Source organism: Haemorhous mexicanus, chromosome 26 (assembly GCF_027477595.1).
Source record: "Haemorhous mexicanus isolate bHaeMex1 chromosome 26, bHaeMex1.pri, whole genome shotgun sequence".
Classification (NCBI taxonomy): domain Eukaryota; kingdom Metazoa; phylum Chordata; class Aves; order Passeriformes; family Fringillidae; genus Haemorhous; species Haemorhous mexicanus.
The window spans coordinates 184,913-208,320 of NC_082366.1; the positions used below are offsets into that span (position 1 = coordinate 184,913).

General features: G+C 45.8%; 2 protein-coding genes across 3 annotated transcripts; one reads left to right on the forward strand and one right to left on the reverse strand.

Annotated features, from left to right (window-relative positions):
* Positions 1-2: 2 nt before the first annotated feature.
* Positions 3-779, reverse strand: YBEY (ybeY metalloendoribonuclease). Its single transcript, XM_059868281.1, has 3 exons — positions 409-779; positions 255-323; positions 3-140 (listed from the first exon to the last, which is right to left on the reverse strand). Exons 1-3 carry the CDS (start codon positions 763-765, stop codon positions 54-56), a joined length of 513 nt encoding a protein of 170 aa, XP_059724264.1. The 5' UTR covers positions 766-779; the 3' UTR covers positions 3-53.
* A 226-nt stretch (positions 780-1,005) lies between these two features.
* MCM3AP (minichromosome maintenance complex component 3 associated protein) lies at positions 1,006-23,249 on the forward strand. 2 transcript variants are annotated; one of them, XM_059868277.1, is made up of 28 exons: positions 1,006-1,819; positions 1,905-2,128; positions 2,759-2,837; positions 4,075-4,222; positions 5,237-5,433; positions 6,403-6,542; positions 6,923-7,120; positions 7,335-7,603; positions 7,775-7,937; positions 8,495-8,655; positions 9,128-9,372; positions 10,141-10,331; positions 10,982-11,082; positions 11,904-12,035; positions 12,658-12,771; positions 12,920-13,072; positions 13,490-13,687; positions 13,971-14,039; positions 14,765-14,899; positions 15,304-15,457; positions 17,226-17,484; positions 17,816-17,913; positions 18,694-19,084; positions 19,205-19,462; positions 19,942-20,071; positions 20,691-20,885; positions 21,519-21,669; positions 21,788-23,249. In XM_059868277.1, the coding sequence occupies exons 1-28, from the start codon at positions 1,057-1,059 to the stop codon at positions 21,944-21,946; spliced, it is 5,475 nt and encodes a 1,824-aa protein (XP_059724260.1). In that variant the 5' UTR covers positions 1,006-1,056; the 3' UTR covers positions 21,947-23,249. The 2 variants fall into 2 exon arrangements, with proteins under 2 accessions (XP_059724260.1, XP_059724261.1); XM_059868278.1 differs by having other exon boundaries at positions 9,131-9,372.
* Positions 23,250-23,408: the final 159 nt, after the last annotated feature.

A 23,408-nucleotide genomic window follows, 5' to 3' on the forward strand; every position in this document is an offset into this window, starting at 1 on the left:
CTCACGCCACGTCCGGGGCGGCGCTGGCGGAGCCCCAGCCCCTCTCAAGTCTCTCAGAAGAGGCCGGCGGTGAGGGGCCGCAAGCAGGAGCCTGTAAGGCGGTTCAGCTCCTCCAGGATTTGCGCTTCCTTCTGGTACATCTGCGGGAGCAGCAGCGGTCAGCACCGGGCGAACCCCGGTTCCCACCACCGGAACCTCCGGTCCACCCCATTCCGGACCCCACACACCCTCCCCGACCCCAGCGCATCCCGCACCTGCTCCCACTCGGGTTTCGTGTCGTGCCGGAAGCCAAGCAGGTGGCACAATCCGTGAGCCGCCGTCACCTGCGCGGGGGGCAGGAGCACAACATGTGTTACTGACCGAGCCTCGTGCCCGCCCCACTGCCCGCCAGGCCTGAGCAGGGCTCACCGTCAGGACATCGTCAAAATCCTCCCCGGTTTCGCGGCACTGCTGGTGGATGTATTCTACCCCTAGAAAGATGTCCCCCAGGTTGTAATCGCCGCGGCAGCACGGCCGCGGCAGCTCCCCCGCCTCCACTTGGTGGAACGGGAAAGAGAGGACGTCGGTGGGCTCCGGGCAATGTCGGTAGACGCCGTTCAGTCGCTGCATCAACGCGTTGCTGGCGCAAACTAGCCCTACGTCGAAGCGGGAGGCGCCCAGGGCGGCGCGCAAGGTACACACGGCGCGGCGGAGCGCGGCCCGGCGCACGGGCACGGCGCGCTGCGCATTTCGCAGCGCCACGCTCATGGCAGCACCCCCACCCATCACAGAGCGACTCCGTCCTGAAGTCCCGCCCACGACCACGCCCTGTACAGGAACCCCACCCACCCTTCTGTCCAGCCGTTGATATGCCCGCCCAACTGAATCCCCGCCCACCTAGGCCACGCCCATGCCACAACGCTACTCCCACCCATCTCCCCGCCCTAGTACTCTGCTGCCGCCGTAGCCCCGCCCACTTTTCCACTGCACTCCGTCCTCCACCCCATGGCTAGGGCCGCTCCCCACCGCGCATGCGGGTTGCGCTTCGTTCGACGGTCCGAAGCCGCCTCCGCAGCGATGTCGGCGCGGGGCCCCTTCCGCAGCCCGCCTTCCTTCCCGCCGCCGCTGCGCTTCGGGCAGCCTGCCGTGTTCGGCCAGGGCGGCGGCCCCGCCGGCCTCCCCTTTGCGCCCGCCGCCACCTTCGCGCCGCCCTACGCGCTGGGCCAGGCTCCGGCCCCGGCGGGGAACGCGGGATTCAGCTTCAGGCCGCCGACCAGCCTGGGCGGCTTCCCGACCTCCAGCGAAGCGTCGGGTGGCGGTGTCTTCGCCGCTCCCGAGTTCCGCTTCAAGGCGCCCGAGAGCGCCGCCGCCTTCAAGCCGCTCTCAGGTGGCGAGGCGGAGAAGGGCCCGGCTGCCCCCGCCGCCTTTAGTTTCTCGTCGTCCTTCGCTTTCCCGTCAGAGACGGGCCCCGAGGCGGCGGTGGCTCGGGAGCCTTTCTCGTTTTCACGTCCCGCCGCCGCTTTGGGGCGGCCGGAAGAGAGAGGTCTGAGGGTGCTGCCAGAGGATCCGGGGGAGCCGCCGTCCAAGGGGCTGAAGCGGAAGGAGGAGCGGGAGCGCTCGCCGCGGCGGGCGGCAGCGGGCGGGCGGGCTGCGGCGCCGCCGGAGAAGCGGGCGGTGATGCTGAGCCGGACCCGCGGCGGGATCCTGTTTGGCCGCACGCTGGAGGATCTGCTGCGCAGCCAGGCCCGCGAGCAGCGGGAGCGCGGGGACGGCCCCGAGGCCGAGCGGGGACCCGCCGAGGAGCCGCCGCCAGCCGAGGCTCGGGAGCCCGCCCGGGAAGGTGGGCGGGAGTCTGGTGGGGGGCAGCCCAGCCGCCCGCGTGTCTCCCCGCTTGCTGACTGTTGTCGTGTTCCTTCTCGTCACAGATGCGGCCCCCACCGCCCCTGCTCGCCGGAGCCGCGGCAGCGAGAGCACGGAGGGGCTGGGGGTCCTGCCAGCCGCCGAGCTAACGGCTGTCCAGTGCAAGAACATCCCTGACTACCTCAACGACAGGACTGTGCTCGAAAAACATTTCGGCCAGTTCGCAAAAGTTCGCCGAATCATGACCAGGCGCAATAAAAAAATGGCTGTTCTCCACTTTTTTGATCATGTGAGTATCAGAACTCTTGGAAGTTTTCAGCTTGGAGAGGTCTCCAGGGATACCTTAGAGCCCCTTCCAGTGTCTAAAGGAGGCTTACAATAAAGAGGGAAAGCAACTTTTTACAGGAACAGGCTGGAAGAGGACAAGGGGAAAGAAACAGTGTAAACTAAAAGAGGAGTTAGATGTTAGGAAGAAATTATTTGAAGGTGATGAGGTCCTGGCACAAGTTGCTCAGAGAAGGTGTGGCTGCCCCATCCCTGGAAATGTCCAAGGTCAGGTTGGATGAGGCTTGGAGCAGCCTGGTCTAGTGGAAGGTGTCTCTGCTCAAGGCGGGGGGCGGAGGGGTGTAGCTGAATGGTCCCTTCCAACCCAATCCAGTCTCTGATTCTATGAAGAAAGACTTAAATCTGAGTGCTTGGGGTGGGTCCAGCAGTAAGGAAAACTACACTCTTGTTTGTTGGAAAGCAACAGTTTCTTGTGGAGACCAATTCAGCTGATTGCATGTAGGTTTTAAGTGAAGTTAAAATGCAGCAACCAGAATGTTTTGGGGATTAGTAAATGTTTCTCTGGCAAAAACTGCGCTGTGTGTTTCGGTGTTGTGCCAATAGGTTTTCATGCTCTTCTTTTGTTTCCTTTCAGGCCTCTGCAGTTCTGGCCAGAAAAAAAGCAAAAGAGTTGCACAAAGACATAGTAACATTTTGGCAAAAGAAGAAAACAAGTAAGTCTGTGTTTCCAGACTACTGAATGATGTATAAATAGCGTGCCAGCTGCTCTTTTTTTCCTTGATGTGCTGAAGATGATACCTAAATTATCTCTTAGTAGGTGATATCATAGTTGAATCCTTAATGCAATATACAATAGCAATATGGTGATGTTCATGTTTGTGCTTCTATCCAGAAGTAGGATGTTCTTAGGGGGTGTAAGAAAACCCAGTCTGAAATGCCTTGCTGCCTGCCTCAGATCATGAAATGGGATGTGAACTTCTAGCTTGCAGGAAAAGGTTCTGAGAACCTACCTAAGGAAAGTGTCCTGAGGATCTCTGCAGTGTCTGCTGAGGTTGCTGTTCTGTGCATCAGTAGTTAGACACTGTTTGAACCAAAAAAAAGAAAATAACCTACAGAGTTTGAAAGTGGGAAACCTGGATTCCAGACCCTGTTTGGTGTTACAGCAAGAGGAGATTGTTCAGTCCCCAGGGCAATACCTATAATGTCAAGTGCTTGCCTTTCTTTAGCTCCATGAATGCAGTGTGTGTGCCTGTGAGATCGTAGCCTGTAGGTGCACTTCAGCTTCCAGCACATGGATGGTTCCCCTCAGCTTTGACCAACCACAGCCTTGCCTTCCAGAAAACAAATAGCTACTGAGTTGTCTCCCCAAAATTAACATATTGAAGCAGCAGCCCTAGCCTCTTCGCCAGTGTAATTTTATTATGGTGTTATGTCTGTGGCAACATTCCAAAATAACTATTCTTGGAGGGTTCAAGAAATCCAGCTGGAAAAATTGTCTCTGGAAGAAGAAATTCTCCCTTCCTGCAAGTGTTAATTCATGCCAACCTGAGTCTAAGCTTGGATATGTGAAATAAATACTTTCAGTAGGAGCACTTGGAATTGTGATTTACACAGGTGGAATGGATTTTCATAGGGAGTTATGACTTGTAGATTATATTGCAAACCTTAGAGAACTGTGATTCATTTGTGGATTAGACTTCATTTACTGCTAATTACCATTATTGCTAAGTGATATTGTCTTGAAAAATACTTATTCTTTACAGAACAATGACCTTTATAGCAATTGGTGGAAACTTGGTATAGCTCCCAGTGCAAATTGTTGTGGAAGTTCTGCATGCATGTACAAAACTGGGAGGCTTAGTTTTCAGCACCACCTCCTTGGGGTCAAGAAAAAGCTGTTGCTTAAACTACTTGGCAGGTACCGGGTTTCATATTTATATGTCATTTCAGGTCCAGCAAAAAGGGAATTTTCATCCAAGGAGAAGAAAGCAGGTGAAGATGAAGGAAGGCAAAGCAGTGAAGAGCAAAGCTATCAGCATTCCCCTCTTAGAAAACCTTTAATAAGATCTTCTGCTAGCAGTGTCATGCCTGGGAGAAGGTATGTCCTCTCCTCTGGGAGTCCACCTGGAAGGAAATGGGGAGCTTGGAGAAAAAATGGTGATCACTGTGTGCCAAATATAGTCCCATTCTCTTCAGGGAGGCTGCTTCCCTTCTTTTCTGATTTGTCTGAATTAGAAGCACTCAGCTCTCACACTTTGTCAGAAGGATATTCCTAGGGGCTTATTAGGGTCTTTTATTTTGGTGAAAGTAAAAGATATTGTTCGTAAAAGCACCTGTAGTATGATGCATGAGGGAAGCGAACAAACAGTGCTGAGCCCAACTAGGACTGAGCAGTAATGACACTGTTTGTGGTCATGATTCAATGAGCTTCTCAAGCAAGCAGTTTTCTTTGGAGGCAATTAGAGCTCTGTGGAATGAGGGTCTCATTTTTGGAGTAGTTTGGATCATTGTCTCACTTCAAGTGAACAGTCTTCCTGGTTCATGGCAGTCACAGAAGTGGCAAGATTGTCATCTTTGTCACATCTCAATGGTTTGTCTAGTCTGACAAAAGTAATTTGATATGTGTAATCATATAACTATAAAATTAGTAATATGTTATGAAGGAATCAGTATTCCTTGATTTAAAAAGCATGTTTGTGCTTGGCCATGTAAAATCTTTTAATAATCTCTGTTGATGTAGAAAGAAAATTTGGTTTGTCTCCAGCAAGCCAGTTCCTAACTTACAATACAAACTGCTATGCCCTAGTGTTGCAAAATGCTACAGGACCCATCCATTTTTGTCTCCTCTATGACACTTTCAGTAAGTCCTTTTCTGTTAGGACTTTCTCCACAATGCCAGAACTCTTGGCAGCGTTGTCAGGGCAGTGCTGAGGATTTAACCAGATTAACTCCCGGGGCTGGTGTTAGCGCAGCACATCCATACATTGTTCATGTTTCCCTGTGAACAAAATACTCTTCTAAAGAGATGCTGGCATCCTAAAGAGCAGTGAACTGATTAAGACCAGGGCATGCGCTAACATTTTATTATTAATAGAAAAGTCTTCTGCTTTAGTTCTCCAGCAAAGAAGCCTGGCCTTCGAAAGGCACTGCAGTTTGAAGCAGAGCTGTTTGATTCCAGTTCTGAAGGGCAGAGCTCAGAGGGCTTGGGAGCTTCACTGTCCTCTCTCAGTAGCCTGGTGGGATTGGTGGCTGAGACGTCTGAAGAGAGATATAGGCTCTTGGACCAGAGGGACAAAATCATGCGACAAGGTAATTAACATAAGTTAATGAGTGTGTCATCTGCTTCTCTGCTGGAAAGAAGTGTTTGGGTTTTGTGGCAAAGCTGTTGTGATATTATGGAAATGGCTTAAAAGAGAGTTTAATGTGGAACAGTCTATAAAGTACTCTCCTAGAGTATAATTTTCTGTATTTTTTTTTGTCTTGTAAAACAAACAAATCTTTTCTGCTTACTGCACGTGCAATGTCTTGTGTAAAGGGAAGGCTGGAATGTCCATCTTCTGTGAAGGAGGGCACATAGAGAGATCTGCATCTCTACGGTCTCTTTAAAGAAGGTTACCCAAAGCCTTAACTGCATTTCTTAGAACCACAGATAACAGAATTATTTGAGTTAGGAGGGCCCCTAAAGCTCATCCAGTCCCACCCCCTTGGCATAGGCAGGGACACCTTCCACTATCCCAGGTTGCTCCAAGCCCCATCCAGTCTGGCCTTGAAGACTTCCAGGCGTGGAGCTATTACAGCTTCTCTCAACAACTTGTGCCAGTACCTCTAGTATTTCTCCAAATTCAAACTGTTACACAGCTGAGAATTATTTCAAGAAATGTCCTTTTGTTTCACAGTGGTGATTGTAACACCTTCCATGCTGTTCTTGCAGTTTTGAAACTGATCCTATTTCTAATTGGAGATCTTATTTTTAATATAGATGGACTTCTTGTCCACTCAATGCAGAATTTTGAATTTGCTGTTCCTTAGGACAAAAAACATTGGATGTTTTTTAAAAGCTTCAGTCTTTTCCGCAAAACTCGCAATATGTGCAACACAGGCCTCAGAGTGGGGAGAACCCCATCCTTGTCCGTATGTGACTATACAAAGTTTGGGTACAGTCTTGCATCCTCAGGGCTGTTTCGGCACATTGGGGTAATAGCTTATTGTGAAGAAAAAAACTGAAGACCCAAGGGATGCTCAGTGTTTGTTCAGTTATTTCTTTGGGTTTTTTTTTAGCTCGAATAAAAAGGACTGATCTTGGCAAAGCAAAAACTGTTGTTGGCACTTGCCCAGATATGTGTCCTGAAAAGGAACGTTACATGAGGGAGACAAGAAACCAGCTCAGCATCTTTGAATTGCTTCTAGGCACTGATAAGGTATGAGATTCCCACGATATCAGTATGTCTCATGCTCATTGGAGCTGTCAGTATTGTTTAGCTGATTACAAGAGTAATTCTGGCGCAAAAATTCAATAGGCTGTTTAATTACTGCCTTTGAATTCTGGAAAACAAGATTTGCTTTTTCACTCTGTCATGTCTTTTATTCAGTTATTTAGAACTATAGTTCTAAAGCTGTAATTACATATTATATGTAATTATCTATAGCTATATATTGTCTTAAAGGTTATGAGTTTGAGACTAAGTCAACACTTCAATAGTCAACTCCTTACTGAAGTTAAAGGCATAGGTGGGATGAAATCCTCTTTACTGCTGGGAAGTTGTACGTAGGATTTTATTCTTTTCCTCACCTCTTGCAGGTGGATCATGCAGCAGCAATCAAGGAATATAGCAGGTCTTCAGCAGATCAGGAGGAACCTTTGCCCCACGAACTGAGACCTTCTGAGGTACTGAGCATGACCATGGACTATTTAGTGACAAATATTATGGATCAAGGAGAAGGAAACTACCGAGAATGGTATGATTTTGTCTGGAACAGAACTCGTGGAATAAGAAAGGTAAGCACTGTGGATAGGGGTGTTTGGTGATAAAAAGCAAAAGATCCCAGCATGCTATAAAAAAAGGAAGCAAAACGCAATAGTTCTTGAAATGTTTTGAATTGCAGAGTGACTCAAAGCACAGTGAAATGGGTTTTCCAGTGGTAGTGCCCAGTGACTGCGCTCTTCAACTAGTTTAAAAATACGTGTAATGTGTTCTTTTTCATTCTGTTAGGATATAACCCAGCAACACCTCTGCAACCCGCTGATGGTGTCTCTGATTGAGAAGTGCACTCGCTTTCACATCCACTGTGCTCACCACTTGTGTGAAGAGCCCATGTCCTCCTTTGATGCTAAAATTAACAATGAGAACATGACTAAATGCCTGCAGAGCTTGAAGGAGATGTATCAGGACTTAGCTAACAAGGGGATTTTCTGCAAAAGTGAAGCAGAGTTCCGAGGTTACAATGTCTTGCTGAATCTCAACAAGGGTGATATTCTCAGGTGAGAACAAGACATCATTTGTTTTCTCTCTTTACCTCTGGGAAGAATTGTGTTCAGAATTAAATCCAGACAAATTGTAATGCTCTTGATTTTAATTCTGTGCTGTTGCAAGTTGCTGTTGATTGTTCAGTATTGAAGCAAAAGTTTTGTCCCTGTCTTTTGTCTCCACAGAGAAGTTCAGCAATTTCATCCAGAGGTTAGAAACTCACCGGAAGTTAGATTTGCAGTTCAAGCTTTTGCTGCATTAAACAGCAACAATTTTGTGAGGTTTTTCAAGCTTGTGCAGGCAGCTTCCTATCTGAATGCCTGCCTCTTACACTGTTATTTCAGCCAGGTAAGGAAAAAACAGATGGATATTTTAAAAATTATTTAATAAGTAAGACAGTCTGGGATTTGGGGGGAAATCAGCAGAAAATTTAGTACATATTGAGCCATAAAGATAATATTGTCCCTGCTTCTTTAGAAGTGTTAAAAAATTTATCAGGACCTTTCTGCTGTGATATGAAAGGCAAATACTGAAATGCTCTTTTTTCTCCTTGTAATTGTGTACAAATAAATATTTCCCTGAAACACAACTGGGAAGCAGAGAAGCAGGCCTGAGAGTCCTGCAAAGAAATGTGAGTCTGCACTTTCAGAACACCTTGCAAGGCTTTTTCTGCAGAAGAATCACAAAGGGATATGCTCAAAACAAGTATCATGAAAGAGAAACAGAAACTAGAAAGCAAGTGCATGGAATTTAAAAAGAAAGTTGCAATTCTAAATAGTTGTTAGTGTGGATACTTGATGACAAAGTATTGGTGCATTTAAACGTGATTATCACATTTATTGTACACTTTATAGTTTATTTTGGGTTCTGTCCTAGTAGTTATGGGGCTTTTTCTTTTCCCCCAGATTCGTAAGGATGGTCTCAAATCCCTCAATATTGCCTACACTGTGAGCACCCAGAGAAGTACAGCGTTCCCCTTGGACCACCTTGTCCGCATGCTGCTGTTCAAAGACTGCGAGGAGGCAACTGATTTTATAAGTTATTATGGTCTGAGTGTATCAGATGGGTAAGTGTGAGGAAAGTGATGCCTGGGAGGGGTTAGCCTGATGTCAAGCAAAGGGGATAATGTGGGGGAGCTGCTCCTAAAGGTTGGAACCAGAGAAAGAATGGGCCAAGAAGAGGGGATGGGTCTCCATAGGAGATAAGGACACAGTTCTGCTTCATGGGAAACTGGCATTATAGTGATGCCTGTAGAGTGGGATGAAGCTGAAGAGTGCAAACCAGCTGTTAGAGGATGTTGGAGGACAGCAGTTCACAGATAAGTGTCTGCCATGAAAATCCATGCATTGTAAGGTGTGTTCATCCAAAGTCGGAATTTTGAGAGGCTGGGAAAGGAAAAAAAAACCCTTGAGGATGCCAGTTAGTCATCCATTCTTGTCAACATTCTGTTTCAAACCAATGAGTTTCAGAATTGAAAGCCTGTAGGTTACTGGAGCTTTGTGGTCGTATGCCTGGTTGTTACTTTTGTTTTTCCCCAGTAGTTACGTGGAGCTGAATCGCTCAGCTTTCCTGGAGCCAGATGGTTTACCCAAGCCACGGAAATCCCTGTTTGTCAGCCAAAAGCTCACTGTCTCTGTTGGCGAGGTTGTGAATGGGGGGCCCTTGCCCCCAGTGTCCCACCATGTGCCTGTGTCCAGCTTCAACGGGCAGAACAAATACATTGGTGGAAGCACCTCTGTGGATCAGGCCAGCAGTAGCCAAAAACCCAGTGTGGAAGCAACAGGTGAGAGCAAACCTGCATTTTAGGTACTGCTCAGATTACACTGTCAAGGCAGAAGCTGTTTGTGGCTCAGAGATTGAAACTGCATGATAATTTAGATGTAGTGAAAGGATTAGAATTTAAATTGCAAGAGAATTACAGAATGGTTTGAGTTGGAAGGGACCTTGAAGCTCATCAGGTTCCAATACCCAACATGGCAGGGGCACCTTCAACTAGACCAGGTTGCTGAGGTGTATTTATGTATCTGTAAAATCAAGAACAACCTGATTAATAAAATGTATTTCGTAATTCAGAAAATTCTCTACTGAGCCAAATTTTGCCAACATAAGTGAAATAACAAATGTTTGACTACTTCGGAAAACCAACTTCCCTTTGCAGTTTGTATGTTTTTTATTTGTGGGTGTTTGTTGCCTCTGTGTGTATAAACATATCAGTTTTCAGGTTAGCTGAATGTGTACTTTTCTGTCCTTGCTGAAAGTACAGATAGTGTGTGTAGGTGCCAGGTGTGCCTGACTTAAAACAGTTGCTTTGTTGGAAATACATGTGCTTGGTAATGAGGGTAATGTGCAATTAAATGTTTAAATGTTTTGTATAAAATATTTTTAAATGTAAATTAATTTCTATTATATAACTTTAAGGCAACAAACTGCTCTTACGGGTTTATTTTATGACCTGCTGAGTTTATCAGACAAGCCAGTTTTTTGAAGATAAAATTTGCTTCTGTTTGTGATTGATCTGGTTTCCTTAATTTTTCTCCTTTTCCCTCCCAAGAAGGAAGAGTGGAAAGTAGAGGTGTGGATTTAGAGGCCACAGCAATGAGAGTCCAGTCCCCATCTCATCTTCTGCCCTTGCTGTTGCCTTGTCAGCTGGTGCCAGTCTTGCCCTCTACACAGCCCATCTCCCAGCCTGCTGCACAGCCTGAGCCTCCCCCTTCAAAGCCTCAGCCTGGTTACTCAGATGAGGTAGGGAAATCTAAACCCATCAGGAAATATTTGGGAAAGATCTGTGAAATATAACAAAAGGTAACCAAGTTCTTAGGGTATTTAATTTTTCTGGAACATGCATGTATGTCAAATGAGACATGACAAAAGTTTCTTGCTGTGGATACATAACCATTAATGCTGGGTCCTGAATGTGTACCCCGTCTACCTGTGCTATTTTTCTCCCTCCTACACAAGTTTTTGTATGCTGATGCTGAGCCAGTCTCTCAGAGTGTCTCATTGCTTTGTACAGTACAGTTGTCATATTTCACCTAGATAAAGGCAAATTTCAGTGAAGGGTAGACCTGATAATTTGGAATTAAATCAGCTAGAATGGAAGTCTAAGGTAAGAAAATAAGAGTTGCTCCTCAGTTATGGTTTCCTGAATTGATTTGCCATATTTAGTACAAAAATCTGCTTTTGTTTCTGTGCTGTTACTAACCTTTTAGATAGTCTGAATAGTCTGAAGTTTGCAGGCTGTTGTGTTTGGTTAAGTTGTCTCAGTTTGTAAGCAGAAATCCAGATGCTGCTGTAAATTACAGTCAGTTAAGGAAGGCTGGAGAGCCTTACTCCCAGTTTACTCCTGAGAAGGACTACACCTTGTTTCAGCTGCTTCTTCTGCTGTGTTGCAGGACATTGCCGAAGTGGTGGATGGGCTTGTGCATGACGTCCTCAAAGGAGAGTGCAGAGAAGTGGGCAGAGCAGGAGCAGCTTATGTGACTGCTGCTATCTGGTAAAGAGCATTTCTTGCAGGTTCTCCTGGAGTCTGTCACCACAGTTGCCCCTTGCCATAGCAGCACTATGTGTGAAGATGGTAAAATTAAGCACTGCCAGGTCTGTGATGGAGACTATGTTACTGATGCAGTGGAAGGGAAAGCAGACCTTTCTTCAGATGTCTGTCACATCCCAGCTCTAGCCTTAAGGGAAGGTTGACCCAAACCTCTGGAAGCTTTGCCTGGTTAGAAACTTCTGTCATGGAAGGGAAGGTGCCCAAAGGGGGGCAAGAGGAGCAAGTCCAGATCTGGCTGCTTTTCTGCTTCTGATAAATTTCCTCTCCAGGGCAGTTAGTAGAGTCATAGATGTGGGATGTGACCAAAACAGTTATTGTTCCAGCACTGTTTGAATGGGATAGCTGACCCGGGCTGACTAAAGTACATTCCCTGTGATGTCATGGTCAGCAGTAAAACTGGGTTAGAGGAAGAAGTTGGGGATTTGTGGCTTTCAGGGTGGACATTGATTGGGTACTGTCTGGGTAGTGCTCTTTCCATGGGAGGTGATGACTGGCTGCATTTACTTTGCTTGATGGGAGAGTGGGGGTTTTGCCTTTCTGTATTACAGTGTGTATTTATTTCCATCCATGAGTTTTCCTTTTTTCTTCCTACTTTCTTCCCTGTCCCTTAGGGAGGGAGTGAGCCAGTATCAGTGTGTGTGTGTTTGGCTAATGGCTGGAGTCAGCCCACCACAGAGAGCAAGGTGTGGCTGAGAAAAGTATAGACCTGGGGCTTTGAATGAAACAATTCTGGCTTTGAGAAGAGATTTGCTGTTTCTGCACAGTGCCTCAGAGGCCACCGTTGAGGAACTTGTGACTGAGGTGATGGGGGAGATCCTCAGAGAAGTGGCTGGAAACATGCTCAATGTGGAAAGGTGGCGTGTTCAGGAGGAACGGCGCAGAGTGGAGGAGGAGAGGTCAGGCACTGCTTTCTCTGTGGGGCACAGTGGGCTGGGTAGACCCTAGACAGTGTAAGGATAGCTGGTGCCAGCCTGAGTCCTTGTGCCTCTGCTCAAGGCCCGTGTCTTTCCGCCATGTGGCAGAACAGTCTCACCTTGAACTTCCCTGGGATTGTACAGGAAGGGCTCCCCTCTGCATTCTCGGGTGATTTGCTGGTTAGCATTTTGGTTGCCTCAGAGCCGTGGTGAAAATGGTGGGTGGGAAGTTTCGGAACTTTCATTTATCCATAGGTTCTGGAGAGCGACATGCATTTGCTGTATGCTGGAACTTTTCCTTCTAAGTGAGCTATTTGTTTGTAGCTTATTGGGGTAAGAATAAATAGAATCCTAGAATAGTTTGGTTTGGAAAGGACTGTAACGATATCTAGTTCCAAGCCCCAGCCATGGACAGGGATGCCACTCACTAGATCAGGTTGCTTAAGGTGTTTTTAAGGAAAACCTGGCTCCATGCAAAGCTGTTTATTTAGAAACCATATAGTGGGAAATATTTTTAGGCAAATTAGCTGTTTGACACTGCATGTAGTGCTTGTGTAACTAAGCAGCAGGTTTGTCGATGTAAATTTTTTCTTTGTCCTTCCAGGCAAAAGCAGGAAAGAAAAGAGTTAATAAAGCATTTGAGCCAGTTGCTAGGTATGGAATTAATGGAAGAAGTAATAAAGGAGAGTGTTAAAGAAGCTTCAGTCAATGAGTTAAGGTGTGTACAATGTGCTGCATGCTGTAGTTTGCTTTCCCCAGGGTTTCCTAAAGGTCATGGACTTCCCTGTTTGCATCTCAGCCCACTGAATTGGCATTTGCTGGAGGTCCTCACCTTAGCAGTCTTGGTTTGTTTTATTTGGAACCAGATGCGCCTTAGAAAGAGACCGGCAAGCCCGGATTGCCCGGTGTTCAGAAGAAGTGTGTGACCAACTCATGGAGCTCTTTCTGGAGGATGAGATTTTCCAGATTGCCAAGGAAACTCTTCAGGAGCTCCAGTGTTTCTGCAAATACTTAAAACGGTGAGTTACCACCCTGGGACATGGCTGCTATACTTGGGAGCATTGACATGGAGCCGTTAACAGAGATGGAACTACCACTGTCTGGTTGTGTTCTTTCTGAGACAGTTTTTTCTGTATTATCTCCTTGATAAGGGTAGACCTTACAGTCTTAGTACCAGCCTCTGCTAAATTACTGTATGTGGGGAAAGGATCACATCTTGTTGTGGTCAGGTAATGAGGTTGGTAGAAGATTCCAGCTTCATTCTGTCTAGAAACTTGTAGTAATTTATCCTTGTACTGTTTCTGCTGTTCACTGGTTTTCCTGCTCATATGCTCAGTGTGTTGTGGTTGTTGTAGTGTTCATTTTACAAATATCTGGTGACAAAGGTCTGCAGAGGAATTAATGAATGTGACCTATTTATCTGTTCTTTTCCAAAGGTGGAGGGAAGCAGTGGTAGCTCGGACAAAGTTGAAACGTCAGATGAGGGCATTTCCAGCTGCTCCCTGTGGCTTGGATTCCAAACATCAACTGAAAGCACTGTCCCCCAGTGCAGAGTGGCCTATAGCCATGGAGAACTTGTGCAAGAGATTTGTAAACCTGGGGAATGGAGGAAAGCTAGGAATCTCTTGCACGAGGTAAGGGATACTTCCAGTGGGATCAGTAGGAAATCTGGTTGATTTTTGGAAGATAAGTTACCAAAAATTCTTTCACTGTGAATGTTATAGTGGGTTTGCAGAATTGTTTATTCTTAAATAGCTTCCAAAATTCTCCATAAATGTCATGACCAAGACTGAAAATCCGAATAAATTCTTCTGTTAACAACAACATTCTGAGGGCTCTGTAATATTTCTCAGTCCTCAGTGTTCTTAGATTTGTTTAAAGTATGTGTTTATACAGCCAAGAATATTTTATTTCCAGATTGAACTTGCTGAGAAACAAGACAGTGCATGAAATCAAAGTTCAGCACTTCTACCAGCAGTTGGTAAGGTAGGCTGGGGTTTGGTTCTTGTTTTCTTTAGAAGCAAGATGTAGCAGATGTGCCAGACATACCAGAAGTGGCCCAAAGGTATGGCTAACCATGCCCGAATGTCTGCTTGCAGCCTTGCTTTTTGGGGTATTTTGGAATAAGGAGAACAGAAAGGGTCATGGAATCATAGGATAGTTTGGGTTAGAAAGCACCTTAAAGATCATTTTGTCCATTCCATCCCCCTGCCATGGGCAAGGACACCTTCCACTAAATTAATGAAGGTGTTGGGTCAGATGATCCTCCTGGGTATAATTTTAAGGATCTGATGGGTATTATGGTGTTTGACTTTGTACCTGGATGGGATGGGGCCTGTGATAGGCTGTGGGGGTAAAGGAGTAAATGAGCTATCAATGACCTGGATTCTGGTTGGGAAATATTGATTGAGATATTTGAACTGCAGCAGAAGGTCTGGCTTCCCATGGCTCCTCATGCTCTCCAGTGGCGTGGGTGTGTGTTGGATCAGTGTGGAAGTGAAGCAGTACGCATGTGCTCCTGAAATCCCCAGAGTAAGGCTCATGTGTCAGGTTTAGCAGCTGCAGTTCTTGAAGGATGAGGAACAGATCCAAAGAATTAACTGGTCAATACCCTACAGTATTGTAACTTGTTCAGTGCAAGACAGACATTCCTCAGCTGGGAAAGAGCCCTGGGGTGGATCTTTTCACCAGTTCTTTTGTCTCTCTCTAAGTGATTTAGCTTGGACCCCCCTGGATCTTGTCTCGTTGATCACAGAACATATTCCAGTTCAACAAGAACAGGTTTTTTGGAAGGCGCTCTTGGTTTTGCCCAGTGATGATGAATATTCCAAGGATGATCCCAATAGGTATGTTGAAGAGTTGGTTGCTGGGTCCCTTTCTCAAACAGGGCAGACTTCTTTCATTTAGGTAGAAGAAGATTAGTAGTATACAATCCTTGATGTAATTTTGCCTGTACCATGTCAGATTTCCAGGGTTTTTTTTCCCTCCAGAGTACTCTAAACAATATAGCTGTAATTTATTACAATGATCTGAATTTTTTAACATTGTTTAATTCCTTTTGTTCATACTGAGAACAAAACTGTGATAGATAATTTCATTAAAATTTATAGCTATTTATTAGGTCTATTTATCATAACCTAAATTTATAGGATTATGATAGACTGTGGTATCTTAAAGATGCTGATACTAAAACCCTAAAATGCCAGTTTCAACAACAAAACTCCCCAAAACCCTATTTTTTGTTTGCTAGGATACTGGTGGATTGGCTGAAAGCCAAGTTTATGGGACACAGAAACTGTGAGAAAAATGCTTCACATACAGAAGGCAAAATTCAAACGCTGACGTTATTTAGTTCTCCCAGCATGCAGGGGACCAGAAGCATTAAAGTCAGTGTGTGTATAAAGGTAGGTGAGAACAATTTCATGATATCTAAGAGGCCATAAAAGTAAGGTGGGTTCTTTTCCAGTGGATGTGGTGTCCTGTCAGATGGAGGGAGATGATAGTGGGAGGGTGTCTTGGTATGAAAAGGCAGGTGTCCGCTAAGGAAAGCAGGAGCCTCCCTTGAAACAGAAAATGCAAACCCCCTCTCTCTGAATTAATATAATTTTGGAGTTAAGAGGCTCTCAGGCAAAGATATGGGAGTAGGAATAACAGTTCTTTATTAGGAAAAACTAAAAGAAAATATAAAAATAAAAATGCAGTAATACAAAATGACACTGACAGAGTCAGAATATGACCTGACTCCCTGTGGGTCAGGGTTGTGGCAGCATCTCCGAGGGTCCAAGTTGCTGCCACACTGAGATACGTGGAAAGTCTCTTTTTCAGCCTGCACGCTTGAAGAATGAGTCGGAGTTCTTCAGTTCTCGGTCTCAAGGATGTTTACTGCGTCTTATCTATAAAAATGTTTCTCCTGCCCTGCCGAGGTCCATCCAGCTGGACAGTTCCAGGCACACTGCCTGCCCCCGGGGCGGTGTTATCTCTTTATACTAAAAACTACATATACAATGTTTACAATTACTTTCCAATACCTATCACCTATGTTAGACAGTGAGTTTCTACTCTAAACCAATCTAAAAGTGCCAACATCAGAGCAGAAGATGGAGGCAGGGAAGAAGAGAGAGAAAGGCTGGACACGCTCAAATCCCTCCATCTTGCCCCCGAAACCCCCATTCTAGAAACCCCAAAAATCTATTTTTTCACCCTGTGATAATTTCACTATTATGCTACTTAAACTGCTGTGGCTTGCTGGTCTTCATACAAGGCTGGTAATTTGCTCCACGGGTCATAATCAAACCCACAGGTGTTCTGGGCTCTGTGCCAGGGTTTCTGGGTCCCCTGGCAGGGGTCCCAGCAACTCTGGACACCCAGAGGAATGTCCTGAGTTCCGAGAGCAGCAGTCCCATTAAATGATGGCTGCAGCCCTCCTGCAGTGACAGGTGTGGTTCTGTTGAAGCACTGATCCTGTAGGAGGGTGGAGTTTTCCTCTGAAGGTTCAGTAGTGGTGTAGACGGGCCTGGTCTTCCTCTGGGAATCCAGTGGAGAAGAAAGCTGCTCCTCTGGGAATCCAGTGGGAAAAGCCTGACTGTCATGTTCCAAATCTAAGAGTATATCCTGGAAGGGAATGTTTGGCTCCTCCCCCTGGGCAGAGCATCTCAAAAGGGGATGATGTAATTTTACCAGCCATGCAGTGACACTTAATGGCCCAAAAGATATTTCCCAGAGGGAGGATTGGTTTGTGGAAGAGATGAAGAAAACTGCCCTGCCTGGTTTTAACAGGTGGCCCAATTAACGGAAGCTGACATCCCATGTCTAAGAGATGGCAATAGAATAAACACACCCAGCCACATTTTGCATTTCCATCCTAAGACAGAGGGATAGGGTTATTGAAAAGGTCTGAAAAAGATGGAGTTTTTTCTTTGTTTTCAATCAGCTGAGAAATACCTGCAGTAGTGGAACCTGAATCATCAATTCATGGTCCCAAAGCAAGTGCTAAAGGATGCTTCTGTGCTCACCTCTGAGATGCATCCATGTTGGCCTGACAACAGCTTGTTGTCTCAGGTTATGTAGAGCTCCTGGAAAAGGATGAATGGCAGTGACAATAAACTGCAGATTTTGCTGTGGAAATAGCTTTGTTTAGCTACATTATTGTTGTCATCTTTGTTGCCTATCTAGGTGGCACATGGTGCGCTCTCTGACTCAGAGCTTGATTTGACTGAGACACAAAAGGACTTGCTTGGAACCAGTGGACTCGTTCTTCTCCTGCCCCCCCGAGTTAGCAGTGAAAATGTTGCGGAAGATGATGTTTACTGGCTTTCAGCTTTGCTGCAGCTGAAACAGCTGCTTCAGGCGAAACCTTTCCACCCCATAGTTCCCTTGGTGGTTCTAGTTCCCAGTCAGAAAGAGGAGGCTGTGGAGAAAGTAGTAGAAGACGGTATGTAATTGTTTTTGTGTCTTGAAACAATGAATGTTTAGGGCTGCCTGAAATAGAAGCATTGTGACTAGTGCAGCCTCTTAGTTACAGTTAAAGCAAGAGGCTGTGAGGTACAGCACATTCCCGAGATTTGAGATTTCCTAAAAATCTTGAGGCCTTAAGAGCTCACCAGTTTTAGCTTCCAGTTTTCTTTCACATACGGTATTTGATCCTGAGAGTCTGTGGGCAGAGATAGAGGGGAGCAGCAATGCAGTGAATGTAATGCAGAGCATGTGGCCCAGGGACATGTGTTCTTACTCTGTGTACATGATGAGTTTTCTTATTCTTTAAGGTTTGATGCTCCAGGACTTGATTTCAGCCCATCTTATTTCAGACTACACTGTTGTAGAGCTCCCAGGCTCTGTCAATGACTTAGAAGGCACCAGAAGGGTAAGAATAGCAAGATGCAGTAATTGTTTTCCCTTATTTGTGACTGTTCTATTTTCACTGACCAGAGGTCAGTGGCATTTCCTACAAGGAAAAAATAAAATACTGAAAACTGCACTGAGACCAAAATTCATGGATTACCTAAACCCACTCTTGTCTTCCCTGCCATGTTGCTGCTCAACAGAGAAGTGCTGGTGGTGGGTAAATCATTTTATCCTTAAGCTCTTAGTCCTGAAATGCTGAAGACCCTTTGTAGCTGTTCTGGCTGCTGTGAGATCATCCAGAGTTATCCCATCTTGGTGGATGGGACTGAGATGCCTCTACCTCCCGTGTTCTGTACAGAAATACAGTCATACAGATCTCTCCCTGACAAGCCTGGAGTGATGCTCACCCACAAACCCTCACAATTTTGGTCTGCACTTCAAGGACTGCCACGATCCGACATGATATAGTCACCCTGGACTAATTTCTGTGAATCTGTCCAATTTTTCCTGGATAAGTTTTCAACAACCCCAGCATCGTGCAGCAGGGAATTCCTCTGTATACCTGTACCTCATGTGAACAGCCTCTTCTTTGTCTGTTCTTGAGCTTGCTGTGTGGAAATTCAGTTTGTGGCCACCTAGCTGGAGAATTATTGTTGGAAATATAAGTATGACAATACCTGATTTATTTGCCTTTTGCTGCATGTTCTCTTGGAGAATGTTATTTAAACTTAGTGTTGAATCCTCTGTGTCCCGATCACTGCAGAGCAGTTTCCAGCCCTCCCTCTTTTGTGTGTTGTAGGTCTCTGCAGCTGTGGGCTGGCTCATGTCCCAGTGTCCTGCCTCCCTTGAGCTCTGCAGCCAGACCCTTCAGGAGTACATTGAGGATGGGATTGATGGAGAATTTGGCAAGCGTTTCTACCACGACTGGAAGGAAAGGCATTTAGCTGGGCTGCCATCCCAGGAGCCTGGGGTCATCATAGAGCTCTACAACAGTGTCCTGCAATTTCTGTCAGATGTGGCATCCTCAGAGCACTTTTGTGACTTGTCTTGGCCTGTCACAGAGTTTTCAGAAGCAGGGGGTAACAAGGTGTTGCCCCACCTGCAGTGGAACATGCCAGATCACCTGGCTTGGCTGAAGAAGGCTGTGCTGTCCTTCCAGATCCCATACTTAGATCTGCCTCCTTTAGGCGGTAGGTACTTCACACTGCAATATCTTCTTGGCAGCACGTTGTTTTCCAAGATGTGCCTGTGCAATGTTGGTTCTGTTACAAATTCTTGAAATTTACTTTGTTTTTTTTTTTGTTCCACAGCTCCTTGGCGTCCTGTTTGCCACATGATTTTTCAGTATGTCTCTCAGATTGCAAGTTCTTCCCACACTCAACCACTGATCCAGTCTCAGGTGGAGAATCTGCTGAGCAAAACTTACCAAAACTGGAAAACCAGAACAGCTGGGAACTCTGGTGAAGATGGACCTTCTGTTGATGAGATCCCTTGGGATTGTATCTTGGCAGTCTGTATTGATCATAAACTGAGAGACTGGAAACCACCCAAACTGCCTGTTGCTCCAGGTATTGTATCCTCCTGCGGCATGGATGATGCTTCTTTTGTGATGGTATTGAATACATTGCCAGTGGTGCCTTTCCATATGGCAGCAAGTGATGTGTAGCAGGGAGGCAGCTGGGGTCTTGCTGTGTTCTGCATGTGTTTTCCCTTTGGAGCATGTATTTAGTATTGGTTATGGCTTAACTTGATCCTGTGACTACAAATGCGGCTCTGGTTAGAGTCTTTCAGCCCTGCCCTCCCAGTGGGAGAGGGTTTGAGTCAAACAAAGGCCAAGAGTAACCTTTCAGAAGCTGTGTCAGCAGGGAGGGCAGACTGAGTTAATTATCACTTCAGCTGACGAATGAAGCTTGTCCCAGACTCTGTTTGAAATCTATTTGAAAGTGAACAGTTGCTCTTGCCCCAAATTGCTTTTTTAATAATGAGTTTTTCTTCTGAAGGAGAAAACCTGTGCAATGATAAACGTTGGGTTTGGATTTATTCACAGAAGCTGTAAGCAAAGATGGTCAGATTCACGTGTACTTCTTCAAGGAGCACCTAAAGAACTACACCGTGCCTTTCTCATGGGATCAAGCCAGGCTGCGGACACAGGAGGAGATCCGGCAAGGCCATGAGAGGTGAGGTGCTGAAAAGTAGCATTTGGCATCCTCCAAGAACCTGCTCCCTAAAATGATGTACAAGGCTGTGCTGAAACAGAGTAGGAAGTAGATTTTATTTGTACAGGGTTAGTCAGCTCTCAGAGAAATTGATTGCTTGGGGAGTGCTCAAAGTGTAGAAATCAACTTCTGCCAAAAAAAAAAAAAAAACCCTGCTACTGAGGCTTTGGAGTTGTGCAAAGCATGTCGGGAAAACAATGTGAGTCTGAGAAAATGATAGGTTGAGGGGGAAGGATGCCTTAGAGCTATGTGGTATTAAAGTGTTTGAGATGACAAGTCTAGCTCACTTCCCTAGCCATGTTCATATGGAAGCCATTCTCTTCCCTCTTGGCAGCTTAGCTGCAGCTCTGCTGTGTAGTGGGTGATGTTTGGGGTGAATCCTGTGCTCCTGTCAGATTAGTTCCTCTCTAATCGCATGCACAGGATGTGCTGTGTTGGATGCTGGCACAAGGACATTATTTGTCAAAATTATCACTTCTCACTCCCTGCTATTTCCAAGCTTCAACCTAAGAGGGAAAAATCAACACACTCATATCAATTCATATGATTTTGTTTATTGTTTTTTTCCTCCCTTCTTCAGATCAAAGATAAAATCTCCCAGTTCTTCTAAGAAGCCCTACAGTATCTCCATGGTGCCAGGTCAGTATGGCTCTGGCATGAGCATGCTGCCAGGTCAGGAAGTGAGCATTCCAAGCAGAGATGAATTCAGAGACACATCCTTGGCCCAGGAGCGTTTGTTGGCACAGTTGCAACTGGAAAAAGTAGAAAACAAGAGGTAAGTTCCTAGAGCAGTATCTTTTCCTTGCAGCTTCAGCCCAGGGTTGTAAACAATTTGTTACTTGTATGGAATAGGAAGTTAAACTATGCTAGAAAAGAGCCCTGACTGTCTTGAGTTCCATCTGATTTCATCAAGCTCATCAGGGCAGTTCCCTACTATTACCTTCGTGCAACAGGGGAACAGTCCAGGATGGTAGAAATTCTTGGAGTTCTCAGGAATGGTTGGAAACTCTGTGGGTCAGTCACACCACCAGAACTGAAGCAGTACAGTGTGTCTGGTCTGTGTGTCCCCCAGTGTCACAAATGTCTATAAAGTCTTCTCTGGGATGTCAGTTTGTAGCAATGCACATCACAAAGATGAAGAACTAAAGCTTTTGAGGTTGGTCCAAGAGGTTTTTGTCTCTTCTGCCTTCCCATAAGTTGAGTCTCTTTAGTCTGTGTGGCTCCTCTCTGTGATACCACAGTCCTCTGTGATGGATTTTGATAGCTGCAGTGGGGCACATCAGAATGTTTTGAATATGGCTGTGGAGATCAGATACTTCTGAATCCAAAAACCTCTTAGTGTAACACACTGGTTGCAGGGACAAAGCCAGGCTGCCATCTGACTGGTGCTCTTGCCCTTCCCATCCAGGTTTGAAGAGCAGCTACACCAATATCTAGCTGAGGATATGGAGCCCCTTGGGGATCTCCTGAGTCTTCCTCTCTACCTCCCTCAGTCTCTGCTCTCCACCCCTGCTGCCACCTGCCCCTTGGTGAAGAGTTCCGTGTCAGCTGCTCAAGAGGTAAGAGAAGGCAGTTCTGAGCAAAACTAAAGCTCTGAGGAGTGCAGGAGGTGCAAAACCTGTAGTGGGAATTACCTTGGGAGAAAGTCTCAGTCTTATCTCATTTCCTTCTGCCCAGGCTGTGAGTCAGGAGGGACACGAGGTTCTGGAGCTGGAGCAAAGCTCTACGCTGTCGGACAGACTCAAACACCTGCAGCAGCTCCTCAGAGCCACCAAGGAGGCTGAGGCTGCCTCTGAGCTCCACATCTCTGCTCTGGTGGACATGGTGGACATTTGAGCCAAGCTGAGACATGAAGACTCAGGAAAGAAGTCCAGGTCCAGGTGATTGAATAGATGCACTCCTGAGCATGTTCCACAACAAGCAGGTGTTCTCCTGGGATGAGAACAGGGAGCAGCCATGAGGCCTGGGCCCTTCTCACATGGCTGTGGGGCACAAGGTGAGCAAGTCATGGATGGTCTGGGACTCCCTCCTTTTCTGCTCCACAGGCACAGAGACGAGTCAAATGCTTTTTCTTGGAAGGCCTTAAATGACAGTGGTGGTTTTTCTTTCTCCCAGCTCTCATTGTAGGTAAACACAGCTTCATCAGGTTCAGGTGCAGGGTAGCACAGGCCCCTGGGAACATTGGAGCAATTGCTGTCCATAGCCACAGTCCCTGAAATGTTATGTCAGTCTGTGCTTCCTTCATGCAGGAACTGCCTTGCAGCAGCACTGTGGTTTGAAATTCCTATTGTCTTTCCAGGAATGTCAAAACAGTAATTCTCAAGTTGGAGCAGCACTTGGCCATGATTTTTGTACTTCTTGTTGCTCAGTGCAAATTCAGAAGGATTTTTGTTGTTCTGGGCCCAAGTTCTATTTTATTAAAAATACCTGAGGTGCTTATTCCACAGATTCCATGTCATGCTGGAAAACAGGATGCTTCCTTCAGTCTTCTGTGATCAGCTATGGAGAAACAATTTTCCTCTTTATTTTTTTTTTGGAAGAGCAAATAGCCTGCATTCTCCAACATTTAAAAACCTTTGGAAGTTGAAGGCTCTTGGTTTTGGTTTAATTCCCAATAAATAATTTGAAAATGTACTTCATGTCTGCAGTACTCCTATACAGTTCATCTTTTTCTTTTTCTTAGAAAATCAGTCAATTTTTCTCAGACAGAGCCTTCTGCCAGGTTGAATATAAATTACTGCACTAAACTGATTATCTTGCCTGCCCAGCCCAAGTTGTAATCCTCAGTAGTCTGAAACTGTCAACTGTCTTCCAAAAAAGTAATTTTACAGTTTTTTTTAAATAGTGTTTCATTTGTAGTGTTTATCTTAAACCCAAAATAGCAATAGTAGCTTAATGCTAAGTTGAAATAAATTTAAATTGGAAAGGGTGTGCTTTAAGGCTGTTCCTGCTCCAAGTGCTTTTGTTGGGCTTAGTTTTGTTGTTTAACTGGTTCCATGTGAAGTGTGTGCCCTGCTTTGGATGTTCTCATTTTACAAGAAATTCAGCTGTCACAACCCCACAGAGCTTTGGGAGCGTGGCTTATACTATTTGCTGTAAATTGTGTTTTGTACCTAATAAAGTTTTTAGTGGCTTGAAAGGTGATCTCATTCCTCTATTAAAGATCATGGTGAGGGATGCCCTCGAAGGGGAAGGGATTGGGAAGGGTGGCTGCTGTCTGTTATCCGCGAGCTGGGGTACCAGTGTGGGGGGCTGGTCTTGTCTCAGCTTCCCCCATATTGTTTGTCTGTTGATGGAG

What these genes read in the sequence shown, in the direction of transcription:
- MCM3AP (XM_059868277.1), top strand. Translation starts at nt 1,057, where the DNA reads ATGTCGGCGCGGGGCCCCTTCCGCAGCCCGCCTTCCTTCCCGCCGCCG. An exon ending in CGCAGAGTGGAGGAGGAGAG is followed by an intron (nt 12,036 to 12,657) that starts GTCAGGCACTGC and finishes TTGTCCTTCCAG; the next exon opens with GCAAAAGCAGGAAAGAAAAG. An exon ending in CCGTGTCAGCTGCTCAAGAG is followed by an intron (nt 21,670 to 21,787) that starts GTAAGAGAAGGC and finishes CCTTCTGCCCAG; the next exon opens with GCTGTGAGTCAGGAGGGACA.
- YBEY (XM_059868281.1), bottom strand. Translation starts at nt 765, where the DNA reads ATGGGTGGGGGTGCTGCCATGAGCGTGGCGCTGCGAAATGCGCAGCGC. An exon ending in ATTTTGACGATGTCCTGACG is followed by an intron (nt 324 to 408) that starts GTGAGCCCTGCT and finishes CCCCCCGCGCAG; the next exon opens with GTGACGGCGGCTCACGGATT. An exon ending in CGAAACCCGAGTGGGAGCAG is followed by an intron (nt 141 to 254) that starts GTGCGGGATGCG and finishes CTGCTCCCGCAG; the next exon opens with ATGTACCAGAAGGAAGCGCA.